Source organism: Solanum lycopersicum, chromosome 1 (genome assembly GCF_036512215.1).
Source record: "Solanum lycopersicum chromosome 1, SLM_r2.1".
In the NCBI taxonomy this organism is placed as follows: Eukaryota; Viridiplantae; Streptophyta; class Magnoliopsida; order Solanales; family Solanaceae; genus Solanum; species Solanum lycopersicum.
Window position 1 is genome coordinate 83,862,086 of NC_090800.1, and position 20,441 is coordinate 83,882,526.

The 20,441-nt window shown below is 33.8% G+C and overlaps 3 protein-coding genes across 8 annotated transcripts; 1 reads left to right on the top strand and 2 right to left on the bottom strand.

The window, feature by feature from the left end:
• Positions 1–652: 652 nt before the first annotated feature.
• LOC101255138 (uncharacterized) lies at positions 653–4,044 on the bottom strand. 3 transcript variants are annotated; one of them, XM_010329245.4, is made up of 3 exons: positions 3,665–4,009; positions 3,280–3,308; positions 653–3,177 (listed from the first exon to the last, which is right to left on the bottom strand). In XM_010329245.4, exon 3 carries the CDS (start codon positions 3,169–3,171, stop codon positions 901–903), a length of 2,271 nt encoding a protein of 756 aa, XP_010327547.1. In that variant the 5' UTR covers positions 3,172–3,177; positions 3,280–3,308; positions 3,665–4,009; the 3' UTR covers positions 653–900. The 3 variants fall into 3 exon arrangements, with proteins under 3 accessions (XP_010327547.1, XP_010327550.1, XP_004230075.1); XM_010329248.4 differs by having other exon boundaries at positions 3,280–3,311; positions 3,665–3,805; XM_004230027.5 differs by lacking the exon at positions 3,280–3,308 and having other exon boundaries at positions 3,665–4,044.
• A 5,875-nt stretch (positions 4,045–9,919) lies between these two features.
• On the top strand, positions 9,920–15,208 carry LOC101255631 (probable myosin-binding protein 4). Of its 4 annotated transcripts, none has more exons than XM_004230029.5 (4): positions 9,920–10,062; positions 10,885–12,048; positions 12,488–14,144; positions 14,903–15,208. In XM_004230029.5, exons 2-3 carry the CDS (start codon positions 10,968–10,970, stop codon positions 14,137–14,139), a joined length of 2,733 nt encoding a protein of 910 aa, XP_004230077.1. In that variant the 5' UTR covers positions 9,920–10,062; positions 10,885–10,967; the 3' UTR covers positions 14,140–14,144; positions 14,903–15,208. The 4 variants fall into 4 exon arrangements, with proteins under 4 accessions (XP_004230077.1, XP_010327558.1, XP_069148296.1 ...); XM_010329256.4 differs by having other exon boundaries at positions 12,491–14,144; XM_069292195.1 differs by lacking the exon at positions 9,920–10,062 and adding an exon at positions 10,078–10,757.
• Positions 15,209–15,631: 423 nt separating this feature from the next.
• Positions 15,632–18,377, bottom strand: LOC101255925 (uncharacterized protein At2g34160). The gene is made up of 5 exons (XM_004230030.5): positions 17,992–18,377; positions 17,721–17,769; positions 17,517–17,579; positions 17,072–17,136; positions 15,632–16,139 (listed from the first exon to the last, which is right to left on the bottom strand). Exons 1-5 carry the CDS (start codon positions 18,163–18,165, stop codon positions 15,993–15,995), a joined length of 498 nt encoding a protein of 165 aa, XP_004230078.3. The 5' UTR covers positions 18,166–18,377; the 3' UTR covers positions 15,632–15,992.
• Positions 18,378–20,441: the final 2,064 nt, after the last annotated feature.

Genomic DNA, 20,441 nt, shown 5'->3' on the forward strand with positions numbered 1-20,441 from the left:
TCGAAAAGGAGTATGTAGAAAAAGTTAATGGAGGTCATGGTAACATACTAAATAAAGTATGGCAAAAACTATTAAAAACAATATCTACTATGACAATCAAAATACAATAACGAAGGACAAGATACTTCGTACCTCCAGGCTCCCACCAACACAAATATTGGAAGACAATACCCACCAATATGTGATTAAAACGGAAGAAAACATTTCTTTTTTTTCTCCGCTAAGATTTGAACGTTTGGTTAGCTATTTTATTTTTCACTTCATTGAAAACTAGACCACTAACTTGCACCGTGGTCTAGACGCAATAAAAATGAAAAGAAGAACAACTAAGCCAAAGAATATAGACAACAAACTAGAAGAAACAGCAATACTGCAATGACATGGACTCTTAACCAATCAAAATCACATAGAAGAAGTGATTAGGATAGACTAGAATGCTTGTCTATGTACAACAAGCTTATAGCCAGCCAGCCAGCTACAAACTGGAAAACTTCATTATTTGATACCAGAACTGAGCATCTTTAACCAAACATTTGTTTGGAACATCAACAAAATAAGGGACTGCTGCACCTGCACTCTACATATTGTTAGTTTACTATAAAATAGCATGCCAATTGAGAAGGGGGTGTAAATTGCATAGGGCATCCACAACTTCAGAAATCCAACTTTCATCATATCATATGGTCATAATCACCAAATCTATCCTCTGTTGCAATGAGTTATTAAAACAAATCCAAAAACATGCATAAGCTTACTAGACTAGTTGATAAAAAGTTATCACTATGGACTGAGAAACTAACTAGAAAATATCCTTCATAGAATATAAGAGAGATTCTGCACAGGAAAAAGGTATATCACACTGACATCTTCCACAACCAGTGAAGAGTCTGCTGAGAGAACTCAAATTGGAGCGGCACATGTAGTCCTGAAGTGGCCAGTCTGATTACAGCGGCTGCAATGAACAACTCGCTTCACCCTACCACGGTCTTCTGCTCTAACCCGCTTCTTCCTTGGCCTGCCAGGAGGCCGGAGTGACTTAGGTGGGTTTATAATAACCTCAACAGCTTGGGCAGCATCGGGATCTCCCTCTGTCATCTCCCTCCATGATGACTTATCTGGAACAGGATGAATAGTTTGGGAATATGTCTTCCTGTACGTCGCAACAGTAAAGCAACTCTCAGTAAACCGGTGGACATTTTGCCGGCAAGAAAGTAGTGCTGCCACAGCATGTGCACAGGGCAAACCATAGAGTTGCCAGCCCTGACAAAGGCAGCGACGGTTCCGAATATCAACAATATTGGTACCCTCATGAGATATCACCTCAAACTCAGCTTCATTAGCACGAAGAACCTGGTAAGTCCGGGCACGCTCAAGAGCATCCGCAACTCGCATCTCCGCTGTAGGCACCAGGATTGACGTCCACTGCATACTGGTTTCTCGTCGTTCATTGAACCAAGTCATAAGCTGCCTCCTGATGCATTCCATCATCTGAATTATTGGAAGTCCAGAGGCCTCTAGAATCCAATTATTCAATTGTTCCACTATGTTAGCAGTCAAATGCCCAAACCTTGTTCCCTCAAAATAAGCTGTGGCCCACAATCGTGGAGGAATCCGCCGAATCCAGTATGCAGCATCTTGTGATATTTCCTCAATCTCAAGAATTTTTGCCTCGAACTCAATGATTGTAAGAGCATGTGCAGCTTCCCACAACAGGTTAACAAGCATTGTATTATTGAACTCCTTACGGAAGCTTTCACTCAAATGACGCATGCAAAAACCATGGAAGGCAGTGGGAAAATTTGCTTCAACACCATCCACAATGCCCTTCTGCCTGTCAGACAAGATGGTAAGTCTTGGCATGTTTTCTGTATTGACCTCTAGCAAGGTATGAAGTTCAGAGAGAAACCACATCCAGTTATCATCATTCTCCTCATCAACAACACCAAATGCTAGAGGAAAAAGACCGCCATCACCATCAAAACCAGTAGCTAAAAGTAAAGTACCAAGGTACTTGCTTTTCAAGAAGGTCCGGTCAAGCCCAAGAAGAGGGCGACAAGCATTCAGAAAACCAAAAATAGAAGCCTGGAATGATATAAAAAGCCGCTGAAAGCAATTATCATCAGGGCTTGCATAAACTGATGCTATACTCCCTGGATTGGTCCTTTTAACTTGTTCACAGTACTGAGGAAGAAGGCGATAACCTTCTTCAAAGGAACCGCGCATAGCAGCCATAATTCGTTCCTTTCCACGCCAAGCTTGCTTGTACGAGAGGGTGATTCCATGAACCCGGTGAATTTCTTCAAGGATCTCTTTTGGCTTGCAATTTGGGTTTTCCCTAAGCCGTTGCTCCACAGAGTTGGCCACCCACTGAACTGAGGCTTGCTGATGGCCTAGATGTGCGATTCCTCCACATGTATGGTTGTCATGAATTGTTCTGATAGTGAACGTTGGTACACCAGGAAGTTTCGCAGCATGAATACGCCAAGGGCACTCCTCACTGGCACATTTAGCAGTAAAACGAGTTTTATCAGATTTTATGGTCTGAATCTCAAAGTGAAGAGCAATGGCTGTGTCCCGTAAGGCCCTTCGACAGCTTTTGACATCAGGGAATTCTTGTCCCACATGCAACTCAAAATCAGGTGTTGTTGACATAGTTCGAGCCTGAAGCACATGAGTTGACGAAGCAAGAACCATCTGGCCATCATGGAGTTCATATTCATGTGCAGGTTCAACACCCATATCATGACTCTCAACAACAGCTAATTCCAGGTTATCATCAAGTTCTTGGTTTTCCTCGATCCCCAACTCATCATGTTCAGAAATATCTAGCTCATTGTTTTCAGTAGGCAACTCCTGGTTTTCATGCTCGGGCTTCTGCTCCATAGATAAACCATTCTCGTGATCATACTCATGCTCATGATTCCCCTCATGATCTTGGCTCTGCCCTATACCCATCTCATGCTCATGGTTATGGTTCTGCGCTAGTTCCAGTTCATGGTTATGATTCTGCGCTAGTTCCAATTCATGGTTATGATTCTGCGCTAGTTCCAATTCATTGTTATGGTTCTGGCTTATGCCCATCGGATGAGTGTGGTCAAATACTATTTCCTGGTTCTCGCCACCAACAGCTAAGTCGTTATTCTGACCAAGGATCAACTCATGGTTCGCCATTCCTCTCTGCAAAAGTAGCTCTTTCAATCAATAGACTGTTCTACCACACTGAGAACTTTGCAACTGTACCAACAAAAGATCAAACCACTAACAAACACCCAAACCTACTTTTCTGCTTCAAGTGACTTCACTAAGACCTGCTTCAAAAAAGCACAGACAATTCATGATCTGGAATATTAAACGAGGGAGAAGTAAACACAATAATCTAGACCCATTATCAGTATCCAAAACCAGAACAAACCAAAAAAAAGGGGGCAAAACATTAATTGAATACAGTCTGACCTACTCCCAACACTATATTACTCCACCGCACCGATCAAACACCACGAAATAGCAGTTAAAAGAACGAATCAAACCAACAAAATAAACTACACAAATCCCTAAAAGAAACAAAACAGCAAAGGATCATCCCATCAATCTACTCATCAAAAGAGGAAGAAACCACAAACCAAATCAGTAAACAGGAACTCCAAAAAAAAAAAAAAAAACTCACCATAAATTAGCCAAAGTCAAAACACGCAACTCCTTCAAATCACCGATCGATTGTTTGTCGAACAGCCCTAACACTCCAAGATTTCACCTTTTCCAACCAAAACACCAGGAAACACAAAACCCATCAGAACCCATCTCATAATTGGATCAAAAAACAAACGAAAAGGTGGAGAGGTTGAGGAAAAAATTTGAATATGGCGGGGAAAATAGGGATGAAGAGAGAGAGAAGGAGAGAAATGGGAAAATCGGAAAAGTGTAGAAGGGCAAGGAAGGGAAGGAAGGAGGGTGAAGAAATTGAGGGGCAAAAGGGAATTGGGGATTTGCGATTGTGAGGAATTACAGAAATAAGGGCTAACACTGAGAACGATGGGTATTTAGGTCATAATGGGACACCCCTTTACTCCTTTTATAGTTTGTACTTACCATATTACCCTCTTTTTTCTTTAATTTATTATATTTTCCTCATTTGGTCCCTACACCCTTTTATAAATATTGATGATACTTGAACATTTTTTATTCCCCCCTCTTCATGTTATTTGAGATATTACTATTTAGAATTAGAATATTTATAAAATTCTAGGTTTTGAATCTGAGTTTCTCATGAAATTTTCGATTCGTAAAATATAATAAGTTTGTATTTTTTTTTTATCAAATGAAGGATGAGTTAAGTGCAATATACAGGGGAGAACTAGTATATGCAGAGGCACAGTATATGAGTCGCTACAAACTTGAAAGCAGAAGTAGTAGCTATTTAGAAAGCCTTAGAACACTGTAAAAGACAAGTGATCAATCAAATCATCTCAGAGACTGACTCTCTAAGTCTTAAGAATATGATTAAGATAAACTGGAGAATATCTTGGAGTTTAATGGAAAGAATATACGAGATACATGAAACAATGACTATCTTGTACCAACAAATAGATTGCATCACAAACATAACTATCAATCAAGAGAAAATACAACAGTACGAAAGCTTTTATGATCTACCAAGTAAGGCAAGAAAGATACTAAACATGGACAAGCAACAATTACCATCAACCAAAATAAGAATAGGAAGCATCACTAGTACTAGTCATCGTTAACATGATAAACAGAGAAAGCTCACAGAGTTACATAGTTATTATATTTACAAAAAAAAAAAGTTTGTGGTGGGACTATGGGCAAAATATCTATGCGAAAGCTTACTAGCTTAAGTTATGTCGACCAACAAAAAGTGATTATCAGCAAAAAGCGAGAGTTGTGAAACCAAATCTACATGGCCATCTTTGTGTATAGCTAAGAGATTGATAGTAAGATATCGGAGAGAAAGTTGCATTGGCTTTATTTATCTTGGCTTTAACTGCAAAAGAAACATCAATCAGAAAAAAGGCAGTTTAGTGATAAATAAGAGGAACGAAAAATACTTACATGAATCCACGAAGCTGAATATACACGATTCTGGCTCTCCCTGGATTTCTTACAAACGCATAAACCCTCATCGAATGGTATACCTACAGAATAAAAGGATTAAACATGGACATTAGGATGACCGAAGAACTTGAAAACAATAAATGAATATAGTTGATAGTTGACCAAATAATAATGGTCGTCTCCACGATGAAGAAAATTGATAAACAGATACGGATGAGGATAAAGTTTATGTTGGAACTCCATAGAAACGTCTTCAGCAGCGGAGATCAGAGAAGAAAAAGAAAAATGATGTTGAAGTCCACTTTAAATTAGACTATGGGCAAAAATAAAAACTAACCAGCTTAAACTGTATCGACTGATAAAAAGTGAAAATTACCAGCAAAAAAAAGAATCATGAAACCAGATCTGCATAGATATCTTTGTGTAAAACTAAGAGATTGATTGAAAATACTGCATGACTACTTAGATTTCTCTATCTTGACTTTATTTGCGAAAGAGACATCAAAAGAATACAACTTAGTGATAAAAGAGTGGATCAAGAAAACTTACATGAATCTACAAAGTTGAATACACACGATTTTGACTCTCTCTGGGTTTCTTACAAATCCATAAACCCCCACAGACAGGTATGCCTACTGAATAGAAGGCATAAACAAGAAAATTGGGATGAACAAATGATGATGAAAACGGAGAAATTGATACCTTTGAAAGATGATCGAGTAATAATAATTCTCTCCATGATGAAGAATATTGATAACCAGAAGTGAAAGAGGATAATGATTGTGTTGGGACTCCATGGAAATTGAAAACGTCTTCAGCGGCGGAGATCAAATAAGAAAGAGGAAGATGAGTCTGAAGTCCACTTTAAGAAACCCTACTTTATAGGGCTTTGTTTTTTTCACCCGGAGATCGATCACTTGTGGACCGATCTTATACATATATATTTGTTTCCTTTCTGGCTTTTGTTTAATGGGCTCACTTTAAGTCCATTGAATTTTCTTATCAATAAAATCGGGTCACGGTTTGAATTTTATTCTAAAAAAAAAACTCGTAATTTTTCATGAAAAAGTTGCCCACTTTCTTGATTTTTCTATATTAAGACATAAAAATATTGAAAAGACATATAGAAACATACTTTCCCTTAGACATCTTTTGAAACAAGTATTATTGAATCAAATTGACTTGTTAAGATTCATCTTAAGTTTTACGTATTTTTTCAATTTTAGTCATAAACCTCTTTAAAATTGTTATAGAAATATAATTATAATTGACAAATATAAAAGGAAAAAAAGGCCCAATATAGTTTTTAGTAGGCGTTTGGCTATGCGATATCATATCACGATATGATATCGTGAAATGAAATCAACGTTTGGACATGCGATTTCACGCTGATTTCGTCTCGTGATTTCATATCATGAGATGTGATATCATATTCTCCAAAAACCATGCCATGATTTTAGTTATTTTAATACAAAAATTGATCCATAAGTTTATATTTTGTTAAAATAACCCCACATTTATATCTAATAATCATTTTATTCCACATGTAAATAAAATTTATAATAACATCATTACTTTTTAAAAAATTTTATTATCACCGACATATAATCACTTTAACTCACATTTCACGATTGTTGAGTAATAAGATCTTGAAGAGTCTGTGAAAGGTGTTCCATTTTTACTCAAATATATTGATGAAATAATTACTTACGTGGAGAACAAACAACTTTGTAATAATTTATTATACAATTTTATGATTTTTTTGTTTATTTGATAATATTGAATAAACAATTTGAGCTATTTTAATATTTTTAGAACTTATAAGATTTTTATGTTTATGAGAAAATATACAACACTTGCATTCCATATCGCATGTCAAAAAAAACTTTAATTTCATCTCATAATTTCATATCATGACACCATATCGCATGGCCAAATGGGCCCGTAATGCGATAAAAAAATGGCAACTTTCACATATAGCAAATAAAAAATTCATATTTGTACACTATAGCAAAGTTTGCATAATTGCGCTCCATAGCAAACAAAGAAACTGTATAATTCGCTATACATATACAGTTGAAGCAAATTGTATAAAACAAGAAAGAGAAAGACACTTGGGCAGAGAACTGTATAAAAATGAAGTGTATAAAACGAATTGTATTATTATAAGTGTATAGAAAGATTATATACAACTTTAATTTGTATAAAATGAGAAAGAGAGAAAGACAAAAGAGACTTGACAATGAATATACAATTGAATCGAATTGTTTAAAACGGGAAAGAGAGAAATTAGATATAATTTGAAAATTGTATAAAACGAGAAAGAGAAAAAGACAAAAGAAATTAGGAAGTATTTTTATTGTATAATTATAAGTGTATAGGACGAAAATATATATACTTGCATGCGTATATACAATTTTCTCACGCATTCTACAAACAGAAACGCAATTTATACATTTCGCTTCTGTTTGTATAAGTGAGAAAGGCGAGGGTGACGAGCGAGATTTGGGAGAGTGGCGAGCGAGATCTGAAAGAGGAGAACAAAAATATATGTATATATACAACTTTCTCTGCTTTATACAATTAGAAATAATTTTTATACACTTGTGTTTGTATAAAAAGTGAGGAAACGAGCGAGAGATTGGAGGAGAGTGGCGAGCGAGATATTTGGGAGAGAGGCGCCTGACAATCTTTTGCAAACGTTTGTTATAGAGCATAATTAAATTAAACTCTAGCTACTCTATTTATTTTAGGTTATTAGTTTGCTATTATATATAATTTTCCATAAAAAATTAGCAATTTAACCCTTTGTTTCGACTGTGTCTTGTTCATTTAACTTTGTTGCTAGTCGAATGGTCAGAATTTATCATTATTAGCTAATAAAATCGCTCTCTTTATTTAAAAAATATAATTTAATTTACAAATATCATCAGATTAACTTATATTTTGTAAATATATTGTTACAATAAATACGACTTGTGCTTTCTTTTCCTTGTCCATATCACTCTATAAAAATTCTTACTAGTTTTATAAATCATTTTGCACACCATGACAACAAATAATGTTCATAAATATTTGCTTATACTACTAAAACATAATAAAAATAACTGATAAAAAATAATTTATAATTGCAATTGATAAAACTTTGACATCATCAAATATTTTCCTTTTAATTTTCTCCTTGATTTCTAAAAAGTATAAATATAAAAAAGTCAACCTTAAAGGTAAGAAAAGAACCACAATTAAATATTTACTTAAGCGGATTATTAGTTAATTAAATACCCATTTGATGAGTAAGAGCACTATTTCTTCAAACATTAGAAGATATTAATACAATATTTTTATATAAAAATAATTTAATACATGTTAGGAATTCTCGTGAGATAAACATTTTTACTATCTTTTTATATGTAGCTATTAAGTTAGTTGTACAATTCTAATTATTGTCAATCATCACTATTATTAACCGTCACTTATAATCATTACTAATAACAATATCTATAACTATCAATAATCACCACCATTAACAATCACTATCGTACACCACATTCATCGCCTTGCTAACACCATCAACTTTCATTACCATTATTATCGTTAACCATTACTATCACCTGCCATCAGCACTGATATTTTTTTGATTCATTTATAAACAAAACTTTTAAATATACTCAAAAACAAATAATTTTAATGATTCAATATTTAAATCTTAATACAAACATTTCATATCATATTCATACATGTTATGAATAATATACTATGACAATTTGGCACCAAAACCAATAATTCTACTTTTTTTTCTCTTTTATTTTTTTTTCCTTTTTCAATAAAACAAAAGTTTGAAAAAAAAAAAGACTACTTTTTTTGGTGTATGACATATTTGTAAGGTTGGATTAAATATGGGCCACCTTTCGGTAGCCGCCCAATTGTAATTCTTGCAATTGGAAAGCCAACTTTCTATGACTATCATTGTCGGTTTCATCTTTTATACCTTTATTATAATATTTTTTTAATAATATATATGAAAAATTATCTGAAATAAGCGTATTATTTAATTTAGTTAAATTTTTAAATATTTATGATTTTGATTATGAATTTATATAGTTTAGTTTAATTTTTGATTGTATAAATTTATATATGTTTACTCTAACTGTTTGTATACAATTTTTTGATATATTTAATTTATACATGATATGAAAAATTCAAAATAAATGTATAGATACTACATTTGTATATACTTACCTTGTTTATATATGGGTAAGCGAAATATATATATAGAAAATAATATTTGTTTATTGACAAGTGAAATATATAAAAGGAAATACCTATAGCAAACTAAATTATAACCATTGAGCGTAATTAGACTATCAGTAGCTAAGAAGAATTATTAAGTTTAATCTCTTTTTATGAACTTTTCTTATAATATATTGCACTTTTAGAACGATATAGTGCAGTGAATATGACTATTTTCTTTTTAATTAAAATGTTAAGTTTCAAATATTAAAAATGAAAAAATTATATTGATATGTATTATTTCTCTTGAGTAGACTTACACAACGTGAATTCAATTAATTAAGTTTTAACATAAATATATAATACGATGTGATTTTTACATATCATAAAATAACAAATCAAATAGTCTTTTCGTTCATATTTGACTTGACATACTAATCAAATAATAAGCTAGAAAAGAGAGTAAACTAGCCAAATACTACAAAAAGATGGGTACTAAATTAGAAATACTGAATACTTGTGGGATTTCTTTGTAATTTATTTTACAGTTGAAAACAACGTGCATTTCTGACAGGAACGTTCAAACTCTATATTTTTTTTAAAAAAAGTATATAAATTATAGTATATAGTATTAATACAGGTGCATTAGCATAAACATTACATGTACCCCATTTATATATTTTCTGTGTCTGATCTCTCCATTTCTTTTTGAGACTTTTTGGAATTTTGTTTCAAAGTAAAAAAGGACTTTCCTCTAAGGTATTTTTCTGTTTCTTATTTTGGTGAATTATGATCTGTTGCTTTCATATATTTTTTTTTGGTTTCTTGAAGTTGCTGACATATATGTGCATATGTTATTTTTTTTGTTGTTTCTTGGGTTGTTTGTTAAGTTCTTGGAAAAAAGATTGGTTTTTTATGTGTTTTATAGGATTTTCTTGGACTGTTTCTTGAGCTTTTTTATATGTCTGAGGGAATATTCTTGGGGTTTGGATCTTGTTTGAGAACTGGGGTTTTGACTTGGATTGATTTGATCAATTGAGTTGTTTTTTAGGGGAGAGATATTGGACTTTAAAGTATGTGATTTGATTACTTTGCTAGTTTAAATAAACCCCAGTAAAGGTTTTTTTTTGGTTTAGTTCTTCCCTGATCCTTTTTCTTTTTGGGTTTGGAAAGTAAATGTCTTCCCTCCATTTTAATTTGTTTGTCTGGTTTGAAATTGACACGGAATTTTGAGAAAGTCAGAAAGCTTTTGTATCTTGTAGTTTTAAGTATGTGAAAAATTGAAATTGAAGAGTTGCTAAACAAGGAAAGTAACATTTTTTTTTAGACGAACTAAAAGGGAAAGTAAGACAAATATGTAAAAGCAGAAGCTTTGAGTTTATGCTGCAGGCGTATGAATATTATAGTGTTTGCGGTTCAACAAAATTTGGGTGATGCATGAAAATTGTTATAAGGTTCTGTAATTGAATTGTTGATTAAAAAAAAAGCCAACTTTTCTTTTTGTGTGTGAGTTGAATTGTATCACATGCATATAAAAGTCTGGTTGTGTTTTCTTGACATATCTTTATTGTTTCATTGCAGGGTGCATCACAGATTCCGTTGTGTCTAAGTTTCAAAAATTTCCTGTTATTTGTGTTCAATTATCATTCTACCGATTGACAAATATGGATGTAATGGGGGACTATGGTAAAGGAAAAATTAAAGGTCCTATTAGTATAACATCAGCTTTAACTTCAGCATTTCTTGAATGGTTGCTCATGATTTTTCTGTTTATTGACGGTGGTTTTGCCTACTTAGTCACGAAGTTTGCCCAGTATTGCCAATTGCAAGTTCCATGTTTGCTTTGCTCGAGGCTTGATCATGTTCTTGGCAAAGAAAGAGCTGGATTTTACTGGGAATTAATCTGCCCTAATCATAAGTATAGGATATCTTCATTAGTTCTATGTCATAATCACAATAACCTTGTTGATGTTCATGGGATGTGTGAGAGTTGCCTATTCTCGTTTGCCACAGTAAATAAGTCGAATGCTGAAACCTACCGATTGCTGGTTGGAAAATTGGGGGCAGAGCCTTACCTAACTGATGAGGATCCTTTACTCGAGGAGAAAACAAAGAGTTCGTCAGGAGTAAGAAAATGTTATTGTTGTAAAGAGGAATTTGTTACCGGAGGATATGCTAAAAAATTGTTCAAGATTACATCTTCATGTACTGACACAGTTGAACTAGATGCACCTTTGTCTGTGACTAATGGACAAGAGAGGGGTGACCCCAAGGAGATTGAAAATGAGGCATCGACATCAGTCTTTGTTCCTTCACCTCGTTTGGAGTACAAAAAGGTAAAGGTTGTCTCTGATTCTGAATCAGAAGCTGCACACTCGGATAGTGATAGTGCTAGTCCTCTAATCCGTGCAAGGGACTATTCTATAGACGATTTATCTGATAGATGCTTGCATCCAGAACCTCAAATTTTTACCGTCACTGGTGACTTTGCTACCGAGAAACTAATACATTCGGCTTCAGTGCCTGAACCATCACTTCTGGATCAAGAGATAGACTTAATGACTAGAGATTTTTCGTCTGTTACAACCTCGGATGCAGTTGTTGGGCTTGGATCAGAGGAAGTTAGCTGGCAGCAACCTGAACGGAAGACTGATGCATCTGTCCCATCTGATCTCATAAGTTTTGATGAAGTCAACCCGTTGTCCGATGTCAAGGAAAATATTGTTGATTTAGCAAGAGAGACCTGTAAGTTCCATTTCCTTATTGTTCCATTTCTCTTTTTTGTTAACCATTTAAGTGAGTGCTCCATATCTCTTTGCTTCCCCTAGATCAAAATGCTTTACAAGTGAGAATGATTTTTTGAATCTTTGCTGTCTTTAACTGCACATGTTCTACTTTCAACTTCCAAATAGGAAGAATATAGAGAAAAAGTAATTACAGATGGATTTACATTTTTCTGTTTTGATCTTCAAACTACTTCTGTTAATTGTTTTCTGACTTGGAAGCTATAGCAGCAGCTCAATCAATATAATCTCTTCCGATGTGTTGATTTTCATGTAACACTAAAAGAGCTGTTGAATAGCTTTAAACATTTGAAGATGGTCTATCAAGCGTATCTTTTACCTTTTATAATAACTTACCTCACTGTCTTGCGTATTTATTGATATTGCTATGCTTTCTACAGCAGCAGGTGAGACGGTCGATCAAGTTGTCGAAGATTGTGGGGAAGTTTCCATGTCAAAAATTGATGAGATCCCAAAGAGTGAAACAGAATTGGAATCTAAACCAGAGCCAACTGAGATTACTTTAAAGACAGATGATGCTTTTGATCTAGGTGATGCTTATAAGCTGGCCGTTGGAAACGATTGCGGGGAAGTTTCCAGGTCAAAAAGTGATGAGATCCCAAAGAGTGAAACAGAATTGGATTCTAAACCAGAGCCAAATGAGAGTAGTTCACAGGCAGATGATGCTTTTGATCTAGGTGATGCTTATAAGCTGGCCGTTGGAAACAAAGGGAGGCAATTATCCGAAAAGTTTTTGGAGCAGAGGTCATTCAAGGAGTCTACACGAATGAGTGAAGATCTGAAGGTCCTACTTACGCAACTCTCTGCTGCTCGTGGTACCGATTCTATATTGAGTGAGATGAGCCCGAGGATGTCTGTAAATGGTGAGGAATTTAGAACTCTTGAAGCTTCTAGCTCTATTGGAATGCAGATACTTCATCAAAGGATCTCGCTTGAGAGAAATGAATCTGGTTTATCTCTGGAGGGAAGCACAGTGAGTGAAATTGAAGGTGAGAGTGTGTCTGATCGTTTGAAACGGCAGGTGGAGTATGATAGAAAATTAATGGCTGCTCTCTATAGAGAGTTGGAGGAAGAGAGAAATGCATCCTCAGTCGCTGCAAATCAGGCGATGGCAATGATTACAAGATTGCAAGAGGAGAAGGCAGCACTACACATGGAAGCTTTGCAGTGCCTAAGAATGATGGAAGAACAAGCTGAATATGACAGTGAAGCACTGCAGAATGCAAATGATCTTCTTGCGCAGAAGGAGAAGGAGATCCAAGATTTTGAAACTAAACTTGAACTTTACAAGAAGAAACTTGGGAATATGGCTCTCTTTGAGGATGCACTCGAGGCAAGTTATGATTCAAATAAAGCTAAGCAAGCTGATACAATGTGCAGTGATGACTGTTCAGCTGTTCATGGCGACGTAATTGCTCATAATACCACCAGCAGCAGTAGAAGTGGTGAGGTCTTGACACCATTGGGAGTGGATAACATAGATAACGGGAGCCCCTTGCTTGATTTGGAGAGTGAAAGGGAGCAACTTGTGCTTTGTTTGAACAAATTAGAAGAAAGACTCCGTTTGCTCTCTAAGCATGAGGCTTGTCAAGACTTTGCTAATGTTAACTGCGAGTTTTCAACAGAAGAATGGGTTGAAGTAGGTAATCCGGAAGAATTGGACCATAGGGAGTCTTCTAGAAGTAATGGTAAAATAGAGGAAAATGTTCCCCCAGAGTCAATCACAGACAGAAGCCCTTCTGGTGAAGAAGTATCTATTAGCAAGTTTCCAGAATCACTACAGAAAGGAAGGGATGGGAGCAAATATGGGCAGTGTACTAATGGAGATTCTGAGTTAGTGAGTCTGAAAAATGAGTTATCAGTTTTGAGCAGCAGACTGGAAGAACTTGGTATAGAACATAACTTTCTTGATCAGTCCATAAATTCATTGAGGAATGGAAAGGATGGACATCGACTGATTGAGGAGATAGCTGGTCACCTGCGACAGTTGCATTTTGTTTTCGAAAGATCGAGTGGTGAACTTGCGCATTAATAAAGGTGATCATCTTATGAATAAAGCTACGTTCATAACCTTGAACTTTGCTGTTTTCAGCTTTTAAAAATCAGTGAATTTTAGGTCCACCCATTTTACCATTCTCCACTTGACTATCATACTTGTCTCACTTTCAAACACTTTGATTCAGTACTTCTTTAACCTGCTCTCTATTGATATGAGTCCTGCCTCCTGAGCTATTGCCTCTTGTTTCACATTCTTTATTACCTATGTTTAATATAAGAGAAACTAAAATTCTGTCAATGATGCAGCATCAAAATATTTTGTTCTGTTTCATTTTAGGAACTTTGTGATTAGAAACTGGTGTTTTCATTTTCTGTCGGCCTTAATTCACATTCAAGATCCATGACATGTATATTTCACTTGTTATCTTATGCTGTACCTTGGTCATTTTCTATGATACTCTTTTCTTCCAAGACTACCTTTCCTGAAATCTCGCGCCATGGAAATGTTGATAATTGAGTCTTGGTAATTGTAAGCCACTGCCCGCTTCAATTAGTGATTTTGCATGTCGATATTTATAGTCTCTGACTTGGGAAATGCGGTCATAAATAGAAGTTGGGAATGAAACTATCATCTTTTTTGGACTCGTTACTCCCAAATCCACTTTGTATATCAGTTGAATTTTCCTGTTAGTTTTGTTCACCATTTCCGCGTTTATGCTTTTATCTTTGTTAAATTCGCCTGTTTTAGGTGATGTAAAAGATTTTTATTTGACGTATTCACTTTGATTTCCTTGCAGATTAAATTAAAGCTGACTCTTTCTCCTAGAGCATGAAGTGTACAGTTTTTGGGTGAACACAAACATGGTTTCTCCCATTGGTAGAAGACTACAAACAGCATTTTAGCTTTGTGTGATATGGTTTTTTCAGTGATTTTTTTTGCTTATTCATCCTTTTCGATTCATTATTACATTATTACATTTGTTTGAGTAAAGATTGTTTGTAAAGTTGAAACTCAATATCCCTATAATTTGATGTAAAGTTTTGCTAGAGTGGCTTGAATCATGATATTAATTTGGTGGATTAATGAATTTGTTGTGATAAAATTAGCTTTGGTTATGTTTCTTTTTATAGCCTGTTTGATCAAGCTTTTGAGCGATCAAAATTTGTGTATTTTAAGTAAGTTTTTGATCAAGTTTTTGTCTTTGATCAAGTTTTTGAGAAAAAGTAAGTGTTTGGGGAGAGTAGTAGAAACTGTTCTTTCAGAAGCTCAATACAATAGTTTTTCTCCAAAAACACTTCCTACAGAAAAAAAACACACTTGGAAGATTTTCAAAAAGATGAACCAAACACAAGCTATTGCTCGGAATCTTTAAAAATGTCGAGGGGTTTCTGGTCTGATCCTTCAAAAGGATTTTAGTTTTGGAAGATTCAACACAGGTGCGGAAGCATCTTCGGAGAGTCTGAACCAGAAAAACTACATAAAGGAGAAAATAAAGCATCCAAACAGAATGACAGAAAGCAATGTGTAAAGACACCAATAAACATATACTAAAAACTAAACAGCAATCATATTATATATGTGCTGTATCTTTGGGAGATACAAGTTTGAAAAAGGGAACTGCAAAATGTGACAAACTCTATAAGTTATATGGAGGCAAAAAAAAAAATTCCTAAAAGTCACAACTCACAAACAACACTCCTTGATGAGGGTTGCCTTTGCTGTCACCCTATATTTAGCCTCTCTAACTTTTAACATAGTAGTAGTAGTAATAATAATAACAAATATAATAAGAAATAATAGCAGAATAATATGATATGTAGCATCCTCATATCTAGACTGAGATACAGTAAGAATGAGATTTGACACAATAACAAGTAGCATCCTTTCTACTTCTTGGTTTGCTCCTTAGTGTCATTAGTAATAGTATTCTTGTTGGTTGCTGCACCATCTTGTGCTACTGCATGATCACTATTAGTATTGCTTGGTGTCATCAGCTTATCAAACTTCTCGCTCTTCGTCAACACTATCTCAATCTGCAAATTCACTAAATTTGTCATGATCAATGCACTAAGCTGTCACTACGTGCAGACGCTACGTTGGAACAACAATTCTTGTTAGAAAAACAAATGGAGAGCGCTTTACTGGCCAATGGCTTTAGCCCAGAATCGATTCTCAACGAAATGGGAAGGGGAGAACCATGTATTGTTTAAAGATGTTGTCATTTCTGGTTCCAATTTTACAAACATTATGCATTTTGGAGGATCAAATACATGTGCAACAACATTCCTATGTTGCTGTGCAATCCTTCAAAAATGATGCTACTAATTCTCCAAATATTATGCATTTTTGGAGGATCGGATACAGATGCAGCATCATTTTTGGAGGAAGGTCGGCCACATTGCATCTAGCATAGCCTATGTTGCTTGAATCCTTCAAAAACGATGCCACTTTTGTGTCGAATTCTCCAAATAATATGCATTTTTTGAGGATCCGACACAAGTCCAACGTCATTTTTGGAGGAAGGGTTGGCCACATTGCATCTAGCATAGCCTACGTTCCTTGAAGCCTTCAAAATTGATGCCACTTCTGTGTTGAATTCTCCAAATATTACGCATTTTGAAGGATCAAACATAGGTGCAATGACATTTTTGCAGAATGGATCGGCTACATTGCATCTAGCATAGCCTATGTTGCTTGAATCCTTCAAAAATGATGTATCTTTTGTGTCGAGTTCCCCAAATATTATGCATTTTTCGAGGATCTGATACATGCGCAACAACATTTTTGGAGGAAGGTTGACTACATTGCATCTAGCATAGCCTATGTTACTTGATTCCTTCTCAAACTATTCCGTTCCGTATATTATACTCCAAATATTATGCATATTGGACTATCAAAACACAGGTGCAACAACATTTTTGGAGAATTCAAGCGACATTAATTGTAAAAAGAATAAATTGCTTACTCTTGCTTTCTGAACCATGCGGCCTTTGGCCTCATCTTTCATTCCAACTGTGGATGTTAAAACCTCTGCATCAAATGACAACTATATATCAACAAATGCAAATTTTTTTATATAAAAAAAAAATTACTCTTCATCTTTGCTTTCATTTTCAAAAGCTAAATAAGCAAGTAGTCGAGCGTGATTTAGTTTTCGTTACCAAAATTATCATCAATAGCTCTCATGCTATCATATTCTTCGATTTTACTATTATCTGTTGTTTTCTTTATTTCAATCATCATAGCATTTGCCGTTGCTACTATTATCTTTCTACATACTTTATTTGTGTAAAACGTTTATCAGAAACAATCTCTTTTAATCAGATGACAAAGATGTATCAATATGACGCTAATGTGAATTGTGATCTATACTAAATAAGATACCTATATAGGGATCACAAATTACTTACTCTTCTCCGTCGCAAATCCACCATTCTTCAAAATCTCAGCAACTGTGACAACCGTAGTGATCGCTGTTGATAAATTAATTTAAATACATTAGCAATAAGATTTATTTACATTTAATTATGATTTTATGATTTATATATATATATATATATATATATATATATATATATATATATATATCAATAAGATTGAAGATTGTTAATTACCCATGCCCAAAGCAGAAAGCTCAACCTCATTATGCTGCTGCATGTACCTCTGCACAAATTGGTAAAATAAAATTTGTTATATATAATCTCATAAACCTAGATATCGATAAGACTCTATAACCTACCCGATTCACATTTAGTAAATTTCTCATTAACACAAAACTATTGAATTCTGTCAAACCTGTACTATATATTATTCATCCACCTAATGGTAGGACAGCAAATGTTTAAACGGGTCAAAATTTAAATACTGAATCCGTCATAAATATACCTTAGCAAGATTGACATAGAAGAAAAGTGGTTTTTTGGTGTTAGAGACTTGAATTCTGTTACTTTTCTTCTGAGCCTCATTGTTGTTGTTTGTTGGTGCAGATGCTGGTGTAGATACAGGTGTAGCTGTGGCTAGTGTGGGTGCAGCTACAGGTGCCATTGTTTCAATTGGCATATTATTTTGTCTTAATAAATGTGAAAAAAAAATTTCAATTAAATTTGGGGTTAAACTTTTTAAAATTTAAATTAAAAAAAGTATATTGGGAAAGTAATAGAAGAGAGAGTTAAATATAAATAAAGAAATGTTAAGTATAGAGAGGCCCTATTCAATAGGATTGAATTGACCAAGTAAACATCCATTGGTAGTTAATTAAGACAGAAAAAAAAAACAAGTAATAATGATTGGTGATTAAAGCAATTAAACAATGGTTATGCATCTTACTAGACCTACTACTAATCCATTCATTTCTTTGCTTTTCCCTCTAATTAGGAACACTAATTAGTTGTCATCCTAAATTATCTTAGATTCTCTTCTTTTCTATTTTTGTTAGAAAAAAAAAAGATGCATTTTGGAGAATATATATAAACGGAGGAAGACTCTCTATTGATTAATTCAAAATAACTAAGAACACATGTTATATATATAAAAAAATAAAATAAAAAATTTGGACAATCTTAGTTGCTTCTCCCGTTTCTAAAAGAATGGTCTAGTTTGATTTGGAACAGAGTTTAAGAAAAAAAAAGATTTTTTAATCTTGTAGTTCTAAATTAAAGTTATGTCAAATGTACCAAAATGTTCTTTAATTTTGTGGTGTTAAACATATTGCATGAAAAGTTAAAGTTAAAGTGTTGATAGAAAAAAAGGATCGCTCTTTTTTAAACAGACTAAAAAGATTTTTTTTTAAACGAAGGGAGTAACCCTTCTTTTTTTTTTTGGGAGGGGGGGTTTAATATTGTTGTTCATCTTGTATTCCAAACATACTTAGAACAAAACTTTAAACATCTTTGTAAGAAAACAAAGTTTAAGAACATTTCACAACTAGAAAATTAATACTAGTAGCGAAACTAGAATCAGAAACAGATTTTAAAAAATATGCGAAATATTTTTCTTAAAGAGGAATTGTTGTTAATATGTGTCTAAATGATTCCAACAAACTTTGCAGAAACACGAAGTTACCAAGTTTAATGAACCAGTGAAGAACAGAAGAATAGAAGAATTGAAATTAATTCACAAATCTAAAATTTGTAAAACACGTACCAGAATCTGAAAATTTTTAATAGGAAAAAGATCAAGTCCACTGAATTCACAGTGTCCCCTTAAGGAAATTATTCCCCTCTAGTATCCGAGGTTTGATTTGGAACATGAACTCCCAGGGTAAAATGATCTCAATCACCAGAGTATAGATACCAAAAACTCCGGTGTCAGCGAACCACTCAACGGCAGTAAAGTACACTTAGAATACTAAATTTAGTAGTTGAAGAAAAAGTCCATGAATTCTATATTAAAATGAGAGGAAATCCCTCAATTTATAGAAGACAAAGGGTGGTGCAAAAAGGTTCTTGTGCCTTACCGGAAAGGTCACGAACCTTTGGAAAAGTCACAATCTTTCAGAATGGTCATCACCTTTCATAAAAGTCACAACTTTCCATAAAAAGTCACAACTTTTCATAAAAATTGCAACTTTTCATAAAAGTCACAACTTTTCATCAAAGTCGCAACATTTCATCAAAGTCACAACTCTTCATAAAAGTCGCAACTCTTCATTTTCCATTCACACCTTTTTTAAAATACAATAAATATTTTATTTTGTATGAGTACTTAGTATTGACTATTGAGTAACCTTTGTCTGAATTTTTAGCCTTTTTTTTTTTATAAATTAAGATGATGCTAAATGAGTTTGTTTATATTTGTTATTGATATGACAAAATAATGTTTGAGATTTGTTCCTTATAATACATGAAAGTTATATTTTAAATTTGTGATTAGTTGGAACATATTTGAGTTTTGAAATTTGAAGGATAAAATTATTATATTTCACAAATTAAAATTCATATGCACACGATTGAAATTTTAATATCGCAATCAAATATAATTTTTTTTTAGGTGAACGTGACTTAAATTCTAATCAATTTTAATGTGGTTCAGACATGTATGACTTAAAGTCTGAAACTCATGCACACATGAAAAAAATGGTGTTAGATTTGTGAAATTTATTGTTATTTTGAAAAAATAATATTAAAGTTTGTTTTTTAAAGTATATGAAACCTTTTTTTTTCAATCTGAGCTTATTTAAAATAGATTTAATTGTTGAATCGCTGAAATTGAAGAACAAAAAGATTGACCAAATAAATTTAGACACACATTGATGAGATTTAAAATAATTTTAAATGCATATCAGACGTGAAATTTTAACTTTAGTTGTGTACAAATTATTTCTAAAATGGCTAAAC

Coding starts and splice junctions, on each gene's coding strand:
- LOC101255631 (XM_004230029.5), top strand. CDS start 10,968: ATGGATGTAATGGGGGACTATGGTAAAGGAAAAATTAAAGGTCCTATT. Junction 12,049..12,487: donor TGATTTAGCAAGAGAGACCT/GTAAGTTCCATT, acceptor TGCTTTCTACAG/CAGCAGGTGAGACGGTCGAT.
- LOC101255925 (XM_004230030.5), bottom strand. CDS start 18,165: ATGCCAATTGAAACAATGGCACCTGTAGCTGCACCCACACTAGCCACA. Junction 17,137..17,516: donor TGGATTTGCGACGGAGAAGA/GTAAGTAATTTG, acceptor CATTTGATGCAG/AGGTTTTAACATCCACAGTT. Junction 16,140..17,071: donor GCATGGTTCAGAAAGCAAGA/GTAAGCAATTTA, acceptor GTGAATTTGCAG/ATTGAGATAGTGTTGACGAA.